Source organism: Alternaria incomplexa (assembly GCF_024043165.1).
Source record: "Alternaria incomplexa strain BMP 0042 chromosome Unknown scaffold_7, whole genome shotgun sequence".
In the NCBI taxonomy this organism is placed as follows: Eukaryota; Fungi; Ascomycota; class Dothideomycetes; order Pleosporales; family Pleosporaceae; genus Alternaria; species Alternaria incomplexa.
The window spans coordinates 126,967-140,941 of record NW_026249856.1 but is presented as its reverse complement, the minus strand read 5'-3'; the positions used below and the strand labels follow the sequence as shown (position 1 = coordinate 140,941).

Below are 13,975 nucleotides of genomic sequence, written 5' to 3'. Positions count from 1 at the left end.
AAGAAGTGTCGATAAAAGGCAGGGTTCTGCTGAGATCCGACGTAGCAACTCTCGCTGCAGTCGCTGCAGTCTAGCCATTCACTCTTTCCGGACATCATGGCCGACGGTCAGAGCTCCTTTGAAGCTAACAAGGTCCCCGCAGCAGCGAAGGCGGTCGCGAGGTCATGTGTCGTGATTGACGTGCGGTGACACTTCCGCAATGTGCATGCGACGAGTTTGGTTCATGGTTGAGTGGAGGCGCGCTCGCTAGGACGTGATGCATCGACCTGCGTTCTCTTAGCGACTGTTTCGAAGTCAATAACCCGTAGAACGCGAACACGATGCCACTGCTCGCGTGTCAAATGCGCGTCAAATATCATATTGTCCTGTAAAGACATATAAGACGCGTCAGAGTCGTAGTAAAGCCAGCGCATCGCGTTGTGGTGACGGAAATGACGGAGTAAGAGTGATGGTTCGTGGCTCGACCTGAGCGCGCCCTGCTATGACGTCACCACCTTCCGCGTCTCTGCACCACTGAGAACGCAAGTTGAGACATCCACGACCTTCCATCAATATGGAATTTGATGTGATACCATGGATATCAAAGGCCTTAAGATATGACCACCAGGATGCTGGTGATAGTTGCCCAGCCGTGTCGTGGAATGAGTGCATCCAAAAAATGGACCGGTAGGTGTCCGGGTTTGCTGTTGATGAAAGAACATCGAAAAACAAGTTGCTTAGATAAGTGATATTGGACGAACACTTAGTGAAACGATAAAAAAGACAGCATGAACGTCTGTAAGCGGCAGAGATGAATTTGATCAGTGGATGAATACGTGCATCCGCCAAGTCCAAACTGACAAACACTAGGCATTGAGCCCTCAGCTACGCACCAGCATAGCAAGAAGTGGAAAAACGCCCTCTTAGTTAATCAGGCATAACGCATGAAGGTTTTGCGATGAAGAGGCCTCTGAACCCGAGGTGCTCCTGCTCCTTTTTTCGGTACTGCAGCGGTAGAGGTACGAAGTCAGTATATGTTTCACATGCACTTCGTGCAGTCAAAACTTACCCCCAAATCTCGCGAGTGTAGCCCTGTCCCGACACTCCTCCTAGTGAGCCCATGCTGTTTTCGCATCCTTTATTTCCGGTGCAGCGTATCTGATACCTGCTGTGCTCGCGATGCTTGGCGAATCCCTTACAAAGCACCTAGCCTCGTTATTGTGTTGCCAATCTCGCCATTGGTATTCCCTTTGGATCATCTCGCCCGACGCCACGCGAAAATCTTCCCGACAAACGACCATGGATTCTGGGCGACATTTATTATGTGTCCAAAGCATCTTGGAATGAGCGACGGGTAGAACTGGGTTGATAAGATGCCATGGTGTCCTGGGCTTGTCGGCGACATCCGCTGTTCGTGCCTAGAAGACTGCGATGGGCGACTTGGCTTTGTAATTGGGGTCGCTTTTGGAGATGACGTTTTGTGCGTCGTTCAACGAGAATGCATATATGTAGGTGAGGCCGACGGGATCTGTGTAGCGGAAGAATTCTTTTGGGTGGGGTGGCGGAAGAATCATGGGTAGCGTGTTCCTTGCACTCCCAATCGGAACTGCACTATGTATATTTGCGTGAGGATTGTGGCTATCCATATTCTGACGATGTGATGTGCTATGGTGATAGAGGTGCGACGTTTCCAAGTTTGAGGTACATCGTTCGCTTCTTTCTACTTGCACGCGCTTCCTGCCGGATATCGGGAGATGAGCACCTGTTGCGAAGGCGCGAAGCCTCGAGGAAGCCGCATTGAACGCTCAGAGGAAGGCGACATCGATGGACAATCATCCAGTCAAGTTCACCGACAGCGCTGGGACCAGTGCGTGTACAAATGGAATTGAGAATGACCTGGAGAAGTTTGAAGGGTTCGAAGGTAATGATCCACCGCAAGGATAGCGTCTCTTTGTTCCCGACGCCGTTGCAGTTCGGCCGTAATGCGGGATGAGGTTCCATGATCTGTCGTCCCACGTATGCAGACAGCCGCGATCGGTCGTGCTTGGCAGGAACGACTGGCTACATGGACGATTGGGTTGGTTCAGCTAGGAAAGCCATTCAGCCCAACACCACGGAAACAGACATTCATGCCAGTACAAGTTTGTGGCACGTGAGCGTGACTCAGCCAGCACGCAGAAGGGTCGTTGGGTGACAGTCGCGTGGCAGGAGCGTTTAAGCTCCTTCCCGGTACGCGGGTGGGTCTTGGCGATGCAGGGATGTCGTGCCGACGAAGCGTGGGAACCTGGAAATCTGACGGCATCAGCACAAGACACCAAGCGAAGCAAATACGGAGCCCCGCAGAGTGTTTGGAGAGGGCCTACATTGAGTTTGCTGGATCGAGATCCTCCTGTTCGCCCTGAATTTTTCACTAGCCACAGCCGCTACGACCCAGCGACGCGATCCGGGCCTGCCGCTTTGGCCGCTTTCATCTGCCCCGACCGTTAAGTCCGCGCTTTCACCTACGTACACCCTCGCCCTCGATGCAGCGACCCTCGTAGCCCTGCGCCCGCGCTCCCTTCGATTATGTTCCGCCGGCCGACTCTCCCATCACTCAGGCACGTCGCGTGCACTCGCGACCACCTCGTTCGATAATCCTCGACTCGGTCGATGGCATACGGTTGAAGCAGCATCATGGCTCTGCCAACCCTCCAGTTCCTCGCGGGGCTCGTGCTCCTCATATACCTGCTCTCCTTTGTCCTATTCGCCTTTATACGCATCGCCACCGGGGTCTCCATACAGCGCCTGGGCTTACGGGGGCTGCGACGCATTGCCTTCACGCCCAAGGATGGCCTGCGCATCGAGATCCGCGGACTCGGCTTCACCCTTCACCGACCCACATTCGCACAACCCACAGTAGTCAGCATCGTCCTGCACGAACTCAAGGTCACGGTCGACCTCAAAGCGCTGGGAGAGAAGCCGCGGAAGAAGACGGGATGGGCCCATTGGGCAAACGGCACTACACAAAAGGGCAAGAGCGGCCAGAACACGCCCGAGCCCGTGGCGGAGGACGACGAGCTGGGCGATGACGAGACACCGCGAAGCCTGACGTGGAAGCGGCTGACAGATGCCAAGGAGAAGATCAAGCGCCTGCACAGGAACATCAACTGGCTCAGGCAGGTCGATGTCGTGGCGCACGCGACCACCCTGGTCGTAGTCGACGTGGGCTCCATCCAGGTCGGCGGCCTCAATCTCGCAGTCGACACACGGCGCAAGACGGTCGATCGCAGTCGCCTCTTCAACCACCACAAGCCCAAGTCAGACGAGGAGCAGTGGCCCGCCGAATGGCTCTTCTCCGCCCGCAGCATCCTCTTCACCCCAGAGGGCAGGGAGTCGACCGAACTACTGGATCACTGTACCCTCAACGTTCACGGCTTCCTCAAGAAAGGCCTTGAGGGTCTGCGCGATGCATCTATCGCACTCAAGCTGGGTCGCCTTCTCATTCCACTCGACGATGTCAAGCTGTGCATGGAAAGGGCGCAGAAGTGTCGCGCGCCTGTCCCTCGGAAGCGATCTCGTGGCAGTCGGACACATGTATCGCTCAGCGATGTGATGGAAGAGCTCGACGACCCCAACAGCCGCGAAGAAAACCTCGTCCGTACCGTATCCGACTCGCGTGAGTTCGCCAGCTCCATCCTCCGCGGTATTCATGAATTCCAGTTCGCGATTGGATTCCTTGGTCTCACCAAGCAGATCGAAATGGGCCACAGCTCCGAGCCTCCAGTCTACCTCAACCTATCCATGAAGGAAGTCGGCATGGACCTCCTCCGCCTCGATCCTCGCAGTCCCGCGCATCTCATGTATTTCTCGCCCGACGACATTGCCCACCAGGCTCTTCTTGCTGCCATATCCATATCTGTCGGAATCGACAACAGCGATGGCCATCCCGAACGCCTCCTATACATTCCTATGGCGACCATGACCCTGAACACGACCCTTCCTTCTAAAACTATTCATTTCTCTAATGACAAAGATAGCGCCGAGCGCAATACCAACATACTATTCGCCAACCTGGTCGTAACATCACCATCTCTGGATCTTGATCCCAAGCATCTACCACTACTCCTCGCCATTTTCCACAACTACGAGCTGCACCGCAAACCGCCTGAAACCAGACAACGTAAGCGATATCTGTTTCGCCGGCTCTTGCCCAAAGCAAACATCAAAATTTCTATCCATGAGCCTGTCATTAGGGTCACTCTTCCACCGATGGACCCCGACAAGCATGAGGCCGACGAGTTCGATCTACTCATCTCTGCATCTTCCTCAATTTCCTTGGACATGGAATCATCGCACTCTGCAGATGGAGAGTTACATTATGCACTGAGCTCGACGTTCCGTATGAACGCACAGCAACTCTACTACCAGACTGCAGCCATCGAGAAGCACAACTTGCTCCTGACCGACTATCTTGAAGTCAAGGTCCAGATGAGTGCGGCTCCCGACCCAGTTGTGGAGGTCTGGGGCACTGCACAAACTTTCTCTCTCTACATGGTTCGGCCTGAAATAAGTGAAGGACTGCGGCAGATCGTCACACAGATATCAAAGGACATGGGCCGTCGGCGTAGCCCTCCCAGAAAGAAGGGCGTCAACGTACTCCGGAGACTACCGGCCTGGATGACATACGTACATCTCCAAGGATCGGACTTCAACGTGGACGTCGCTGGAATAGATCCTGATGTATCTAAACAAAGTCGAGGAGTTGCTCTGCATTTGGAATCTTGGACTGCCGAATACAAAACTGGACGGGAAGAAGACATAGATCTAAGACCTGCAAGACGGCGCGCACCAAGTAGAAGCATCAATCGCGAGGAGCATCTGCTTAGATCACCACCTCCATCTTCGCCGAAGTCACCGAAAGGAACATTGAACGGCCCAACCGATGGTAGACGTCTTGCGTTACATTTCTACGGGCTGGAAGGCTTGGTCATCGAGGGCGACGAGCAATCGGAACAAGAACCAACGTTGTCGCTGCCCCGTATGGAGATTGCTCTACACACGCTCTCCGATAAACAGGGCCCGATATTTCACGTGCACTCTTACAGCCAAAACCTCTTTTTGCGTTATTCGCTCTATCGTCACTTTGCCTTGTGCATGGCAATGCAGGTCCTGCAAAGGTCCTTTGATTGGGGTGCGGGCAAGACCAAGGCTCCAGAGCCAAGCTCGTCCAGCTCGCCACGGCATCTGTCCGTACCGTCATTGGGTGAGGATGTCATTGACCCACCCAGTGCAGCCGGTAGCGAGATCGTGACGATCGATGTCAAATCTCACTTTTTCCAGATCAAAGCTGACATGCCCGGAGATCCACCTCTCATGCTCCAGATCTATGGACTTGAGGCAGGAAAGCATCGCTGGGCCAGCCCCTTCCTCCGGGCACGTCTAGTGCGATTATTTGCCGAGAACCCTGCCATCAAACGCGCTTGGAGTCGAATCGTCAGCGTCAAATCTCTGCGATTGGATTATCGTCAGTCCAAGCTCAGATATGGTCATACAGTAACGAACGAAAAGTCTTTCGACATAGCGACGGACGCGATAAGAATCGCTGTACCTCATCAACTGGTCATGCACAAAATCTTTGACAACGTCGCGAACGTTGCGAAGACTGCCAAGCAAGTGCATCATCGCTTCAAGACCGGGACCAATGAGTACGTACTAGACAAAGAAGCCGAAGGTCCCAAGATCGTGCCAAAGATATCGCTCCGAAGCCGTGCTGTTCTCTTTGAGTTGGAAGACAACGCCTTTGAATGGAAGCTCGGAACCATCTACCGCATCGGACTCATGGAGCAGAAGCAAAGACTTGCTCGTGAACACGCCTTTGATCTAAAAGTGCGGAAACTACAACAGCAAGACGAACAACGTGGCGGCACACGCTACCGCGCAAGATCAGCACATGATCCTCGGGGCAGAAACAAGATCAAGAAGAGGGACAAAGAGCTCAGGTTCCACCGGCGCACGAAGAGCGCGGACTCGAGCGGACATAGCTCACCGGAACGGGGACGTTCAGATCATCCTATGCGGTATAACAAGGATGGTTTTAGCGGTCTTAGTGGGTCATATGAGACATCGGTTCAGGATGCACGCGTGAAGTTGAATCGTCTCAACGCTCAAACGTGGAAGAAGCGTATCGATTTCGCGATGGCGACCCAGAATCGGTCTATGAACGATATCCGCTCCACATTCTGGGGCTTAGATGAACTACCGGATGACATCGAGCAGAAGGAAACCATTCTTGCTGTCTCGCAACGCCCAGCCCTGATGGCGCTGGCTGTCAGCGACCTGGAGATTGTCATTGACAAGCCCTCGTTCCCCATTTCGGAGTACCCACGCTTTCTGCACCGTGTCGGCAAAGGTATGCCATTTGATACGCAGTACGCTCTTTTGATCCCGATGCACGTACAAATACAGATGGGAGAAGCCAAGATCCACCTTCGTGATTATCCGCTACCGCTATTGCACTTCCCGGCTATCGGCAATATACAGTCTTCCCGGCTACCGAGCGTCTTGATGAAAACAGACTTCGTGATAGCAGAAGAGTTCAGGGACGTTGAATCTTCTCGCGTCAGCCGAGTTGTTGTCGTACCACAGGAGCGGAACTCTGCAGGCGAGCTCACACGTGGATACGCGGTAGACGTTCGTCGGACTGTGGCGCCTGTGAAGACATACTCTGACATGGCGATCGATATCAACTCAGCATACCCGACAAGGATCACTTGGGGCACGTCGTATCAACCGGCAATCCAGGATATGATGCAAATTATTGAGAACTTCACAAAGCCTGCTGTAGACCCCTCAGAGAGGGTTGGATTCTGGGACAAGATCAGGTTGACCTTCCACTCGCGCATCAACGTGTCGTGGAAGGGCGACGGCGACGTTCATCTGATTCTCAAAGGTAAGACACAACCCATCGTGTATAATCACTCCACTAACGGAATGCAGGTTCACGCGATCCGTACATGGTCACAGGTCACGGTGCGGGCTTTGTCATGTGCTGGCAAAACGACGTACAACTCAGCATTGCTGAGGACGAAGACCCCAGAAATTTCATGATCGTCAAGAGCGGAAGCTACGTGCTCGCCATCCCAGATCTCAATCACTTCGCTCGTCATGACGCGGAGACTGAAGCTGTGGCCCGTCCAGATACTGCATCGAGCATGTCTAGTCGTAGGCAGAGAGCCGTCTTCAAGAAAACAGTGATGAAACTGAATGGCAACGTGCGCTGGGTTGCCGGACTGGTATTTGAGCGCAACTTGGATGATGGCGGCCGTTCCTTCAATTTCATACCCCACTACAATGTCACCCTCAAGAATCCAAAGTATGCGAAGGCATCCAATGGAAAGGTAACTAACCCGTCTCTTGACTTTGGAGCTCTTGCTGACATTGTGCAGGAGTATGACGCTTTCCGAGGCTTCCGCAGTCACCACATCCACATGTCTATCGCTATCGCTGCTCCATACGATCGAGAATGGTCTGTCGCCAACTTGGAACCATCAAAGACCTACAACAGTGTGCATCTCTCACCACGCTTCTTCACACACTTCTACAGCTGGTGGTCGATGTTCTCCGGTGCCATGTCATTGCCCGTACGCCAGGGCAAGCTGTGGCCCGGAGTGGAGAAGTCTAGCAAGAAGTTCGGGCGACACCTTGCAACCATCAAGTATAACCTCTTGCTATCGCCTCTGTACATGAGCCATATCTACAAGCACAAAGATGCAGAAGACTATGGTGCAGGCGTTGTGGCCGCCACCGGACTGAAGGCTCGTCTCGACAGTTTCATGTTCGACCTCCATCAGCGCCGCGAAGAATTCCGAACTTTGGTCCAAGCGCCTGAAGGCCAACAAAACAGCAATCAAAACAAGACAACTGGTATGCGCATCAATCAAGTACAGCTTGACCTCATCCGGACAGACATCCGAGCAGTGTCTGCAAGCATTGCAGGGACAGGCTCTGAAGATGTTGATAACGCCACCGCGGATGATCTCGCTAGCTACAATCAGGAGTATTTAACAGCCGACTTGTCCAAGTTTACGATTCCAGATAACGATCTAGGCTGGGTCGATATGGACGACTTCATTGAACTTGGCTGGATTTTGCCGTCACGCCGGCATCCCGAAACACAGATTCTCCCCCTAGCATTTGCGCCACGATTTACGTACTTCCGTCAGACCGATCATGCCAACAACATCTCGGGCGACAAACACCGCAAGAGCGCATTCGGTAACGAGCCGACTCATCATTGTGTCATTTCGGCAAGGAATGATCCCCGTCGGGTACAATGTCAATTGATTGAGCAACGGATTGAACGTGTGAAAGAGCAGGTTGCTCTTAACCAGCATGCAATCAACGACCAAGAACTCAAAGTCGTCCGCGAGACGTCAGACATGCAACAAGAATCGCAACGCCGTCTTGAGGCCCTGCGTAATCATTCCCAGTTCCTTCAACGGAAACTAGAATTTCTCTCTACGATGCATGCTAGTCTGCTGGAGCGGCTAGAAACTGCCGCGTCTTCACCAGACAACACGGTCGCAGAGCCTGATACCGACACAGAAGACGAGTATTTTGAAGCAGACGAAGCTCAAAATGCTATCGACCCTGAACACAAGCACGCTGATGCGCCTCCTAACCCTATCACGGACTTCACCAACGACTTCAACAATCGGTTCATCATTCACAACATCCACCTGAAGTGGGGCAACTCCCTACGGAACATCATACTCCGCTACATACACCAAGTCAGTCAACGTCGAGGTTTCGTCTACTACATGTCACGAAGGGCAGTAAAGTTTATACTCGACGTTGTTGAAGAGCAGAACAAGTCTCGTGGACCATCTACATCTGGGCCCGACGAAACACCCATGGCTGGCGACAACGAGGCCGGACTGAACATTAACGAAACCATCGAGCAGTTGCTTCGCGACGGCAGGAATTTCGTCAATGCCGATGAAGAAGACGCTAAAAGCAAGAGCACCAACGGTGCATCCAACGGTGCTGGTGACCCTTCACATGCGAATCCGACAAAAGCGGATGAAGATGTCGCGGACGATTACGTCTCTCAGAACTCGTATCTCGTACGTCTGATTGCACCGCAGATTCAATTGCAGAGCGAGAAAGACACCAAGTCTGCGGTACTTGTCACGGCCAAAGGCATGCAGCTCAAGGTTCTACAAATCATGGACAAGGACCGTGTCATGGACGAGGTCTCGGGTCTCGTTCAACGAAGGTTCATCGCAGCTATGGACAGCTTGCAAATCTTCGTCACCAACTCAAAGACCTTTAGCAGTCCGGAGGATATCCACATGTACTCCGGAAGCATGTACGGAACGCCAGCTGGCTCAGCATGGCCACCATGGGTACCTTTCGAGGTCATGTTTGAGTTCCACAGCAATCCGTTCGGCTTCCAGCGGGTGGTACAGCGAACTTCAGCCAGTATGCGCTACGACAAGCACAACGCGCTGCGCCTGAAGTACAACGACGATGTCTCGGCTGCCGACTCGGCCACATCTGCTGACAATATGGAGAGCCGCATTGACCATCTATGGGTGGACTTCCCACACGTGCGGGCCCTTTGCGATTCCAGGCAGTACTATGCGATGTACGTCATCGTATTGGATCTTTTGCTGTACCATGAGCCTTTGGAGAAGACGCGTAATGAGCGACTTGAGAAGATCATGCTTGCTTCCGACTTCACCGATCTCGCAGGAGCTCCAAAGCTAGTCATGGGTCTTCAAGAGCGTATCCAGCAATTAGAAGAGATCAAGACTGTCTTCCAGATCAACGAGAAATACCTGGACAAGCAAGGTTGGGAAGACAGAATTGAAGTTGAGAAAGACTTGGCTGTCTACGAGGACGAGCTCTTCTTCGTCATGAAGGCAATCACGACCGCACAACGCAAGCAAGATGATCGTGCTCAAGCAAGAGATTCAACTGGACTTTTGCGCATGTATGTCTCAGCATCTGACATCGTTTGGCATCTGCTTCGCGAGGGCGCAGAGTCACTAGCAGAGTTCCAACTCAAGAACGTCGCATTCGACCGCACAGACAACAACGATGGATCCAACTCGAACTCTTTGGAGATTGAGCAAGTGCGAGGTCTGAACTTGCTACCTAACGCCCTGTACCCAGAGATGATATCGCCTTTCCTAGAGCAAGATCAGACTCTGCCTGAAAACGCCAAATGTCTCAAGGTCTACTTCGTGGCACTTGAATCGATCGCAGGTATTCCTGTAGTGGAGCACTTTGAAGTTGAGCTCTATCCGCTAAAGGTGCAGTTGGAGTACCAGATTGGCAAGAAGCTGTTGCAATATGTCTTCCCTACGTACGGTGACAGCAAGACTGCGAATTCGTCGCCCTTCTTACTCAAGCATACTCTGCCGACTCAGGAGGAGGAAGACGCGGAGACTGATAGCATCATTTCTGGAGCGACAAGTATGAGCGCCTCGCTTTCAGCTGATGACGCCGCTGTGGAGGCGCTCAAACAACGACTTACGCCTACACTTCAGCTGCCCGATCCAGTACAGAAGTCTGACGCAAAGAGGAAGAGCTTGGTTAAGCGCCCAAGCGCTCACTATTTCCGTTTCTTCAAAGACAACAACCCTTCTCGTAGTGGTACAGAGCTTCGTCGCACTCTTCACCCGAGCTCCGCATTGGTGGTGCCTACATTGGGAAACAGCTCCAATACCTCCACAAGACCAAGCTCCGTCCGGTCAAGTACTACCAACTCAAGCCAGACTCTGAACGAGTCTGATCGAACTGCAAAACGCTTTGCACTCTACCGCACCGGCACCAATCTGGCGGAGAAGAAAACGAATAAGAAGGAAGCCAGAAGTGATGATCTGACTGAGATGATGAGTCGTGCGAGCGAGTACATGACAGTCGCTTACTTCAAGATTCCGTCCATGGTACTATGTCTTTCCTACAAGGGCAAGAGCACACGCAACTTTGAAGATGTCCATGACCTGGTCTTCAGGATGCCCACAATAGAGTACCGCAACAAGACATGGTCTAACCTAGACCTCGTCACGCAACTCAAGAAAGACGTCTTGAGAGCGCTCCTCTCGCACGCCGGTACAATCGTCGGCAACAAGATCTCGCACCACCGGCCTTCAGCCAAAGCACAATCACGTCTCCGACAGCTCGCCAACAGCAGCACGATGCTCAACACCTCTCCCGATCTTTCAGGCACCGATTCGAATTCCATGCGCGACCACTCACCCGGTGGCTCCGACCTCTCAGCCGAAGACCGTATGCCCCGTCGTTCTTTCGCTTCCGGCCGCCAAGGTAGTCTCATCAGCACCGTCTCGGAAGAAGGCTCGTCTCTCCAGTCGTCAAAACCACCTTCGACGTCCAACCAAGCGCGCTCGACACACGGTTCCATCATGGGTGGCCTGAATCATCACAGCAACGGACTAGGCCCCGAAGATGTGGATGACGGACGCGCCTTTGCTGATGAACTGTCAAGGGTAGACAACACGGAACCAGTCCACGCAAACCTCATTCATAGCCTGAGTAAACACATCGCCGGTGTCAGCGCACCTTTCGCCGGACATATGAGAGGCAGAGCGGGTAGCGGTGCAGCCAGCATGAGGGCTGCGAGTGTAGCCACTGGCATTAGTGGCGTCAGTGGTATGAGCGGACGGGAAGGCAGCGTCATGGAAGAAGACACCGATGGTCCGAAGACGAAGAAGGCGAAGGCTCTGGGCAAGAAGTTGCTTGGTAGGGGGAACTAGAAGCTTCCCTAACATCGCTGTTTTCCTTTTTTGTTCTGCATCATCCTCATTAGCATTATTTGGCGTTCCTTTGTTTCATTTGTAAATACTGGGTTTTAGACGGTGTGGCAGGAAGGATCCTTCTTGTCGAGGTTTTGTTTTGTATCATAGCGTTGCGAGAACTGGTGTCCTGGAGGTGTTGAAGTAGATAGTTTCCTGTAAACTCTGTCGTGGAGTCCTAGTATCAAGTCAAATAAAGATTACAATCCTATCTTCGTGTCTTCTGAGATGTTGCACTGTGTGGGAGGAATGTGGTTGTTCTCAATAATGAACCTTGTTCGTGAAGTCGCGAACAGTTTTACCCATGTCTTCTCCGTGCGGGGACAGGGCTGCGTGGCGTAGCTGACGCGACGCGACAGGTTCGCGTTTGGCGGGGCTGGTCGGTGCGCGTGGGAAACGTCATTGCGGCACCCAGCATTGCCAGCTCGAAGTCGCGACTTCCGCATCTTCTTCCTACCATCCCCTCCGTAGCGGAAGGTGATGTCGACACACCCGGATACTGCGCCTTCGTCTTCATCTTGCGTTACTAACAGCTACCTCCTCTACTAGCTTTCAGTTCTCTGGTTTGGTAGACACTTGCGTCTGACTTTGGAGTCGACAACGAGTACGACAGCGATCATGCGTCTTGGATTGTAAACGCGCAAGCTCCTCAGATCACCATGGAGATTTCGCTACGCCAACTACTGGGCCCAAGGGTTCGCGGGAATGTCTCGAGACTCTGAAGTTGATCGTACCCGCCTGGGGGCTTCGAAGGCACCGGGATGCAGACCCTAACGCGAATCAAGGGTTAGCATCACCTACGAATGTAGGCAGCTACTCTCTAGGCTGCGCCATCCGTCTGTTCTGCAGTTGGAGTAAGCTACATCCATCCAATGGCTTCAATCATCACCAAGCGTCAGATTCGCCATGAGTACGGCATTGAAGCCGCCACCCTGACCATTCGACTACCCGGTACCATTAATTCACACGACCAATATCTGCGCTACCTTGATGTGCACGGCCATCAATGCGCAATTCACGCTGTGTTGCTGGTCCACGCTGTTGGACAGTGCATTCATAGTGCTCCCTTTACCGATATATACAATGCCTAGCCGCATCAGATCTCACGATCATAGTTCGCCTAAGTCCCCGCTTCAATCTCTCAACTCCTTCAAAAACCGAAGCAAAAGTTAACTAGGCACTTCGACAGCATATCGACGATCGAAATTATCGACCGCTCCAATGTCGAACTCTCCATTTTTCAATACCTTACCGACCGAAGTGCGCGATATCATCTACGACTACCTCTGGAGCGATACGAAGTGCTTTATCCAGCGGTACGATACCAAAGACTACAAAGTAGCCTATGATAGAAGGCACGACTCGGTCGAAGCACCAGCCGCTTACGGTAAAGCCCCATGGCTTCTTACCAACAAGCAGATGATGCGCGAAGGCATCCGGCAGCTACACCAGAAGTCAACGTGGCACCTGGATAATCGACTGTCAGATACATATCCCCAAAGCTATGTCTTAGACGCCATCACGCCATCAGAGTGCCACACGCACGAGATCTTCATCCGGTGCGACTGGCCGATGATCTTCGATGACGTGAAGCGGGTCTACCGGCTCAGCGAAGTAGCACGGGCTGAGATCAATAAAAGCGCCGCGACAGCTAATTCCTCGACTCCGCTAGACACTGTTTGCGTCAAGATCCACCGCCCGAACAATGAACGACTAGCTGCCAACAGCGCGGCAGACTTTAGCTTTAACCTCTCTGGCCTCGAAATCTTATCTAGCCATACCGAGCTTTGTCGTCTCCAGGTGCACCTCGTTGGCGTTGTTGATGATACTAAAATGCTTGTGTGGTATTGGAGTTTGCGAGGGGAGACCGACAGCGCAAATAAAGCTAGGCGTCTGGAAGATCATTACTTGGATGCTTGGAAGAAAGAGCTCTCTCGTGTGGCCCAGCTGGTAGTTCCCGGGGGCAAGCGTAGTGGATATATGAGGGAGTACACAAAAGGGAACGGACGTTGTCTGGAGTGGGTTTGGGCGTTTGAGAAACAAAAGTCAAGCCATTGAGCTTGATAGATGGTGACGAGAACACGTGCAAGTTTTCGAGCAGAACATAGACAGTGAAGCTTGTTTATCCGTTTTGAGAGATCTAAATAGGCAGCGTTGTAGGCGCCTAAGCACACAATGAGCACACCACTATATGG

At 52.7% G+C, this 13,975-nt stretch overlaps 1 protein-coding gene across 1 annotated transcript; it reads left to right on the top strand.

Moving 5' to 3' along the window:
• Positions 1–2,652: 2,652 nt before the first annotated feature.
• J4E90_005224 (uncharacterized protein) lies at positions 2,653–11,741 on the top strand (the record flags this gene model as incomplete). The annotated part of the gene is made up of 3 exons (XM_051434780.1): positions 2,653–6,907; positions 6,955–7,355; positions 7,404–11,741. 3 exons carry the CDS (start codon positions 2,653–2,655, stop codon positions 11,739–11,741), a joined length of 8,994 nt encoding a protein of 2,997 aa, XP_051290804.1.
• Between the last annotated feature and the right edge of the window lie 2,234 nt (positions 11,742–13,975).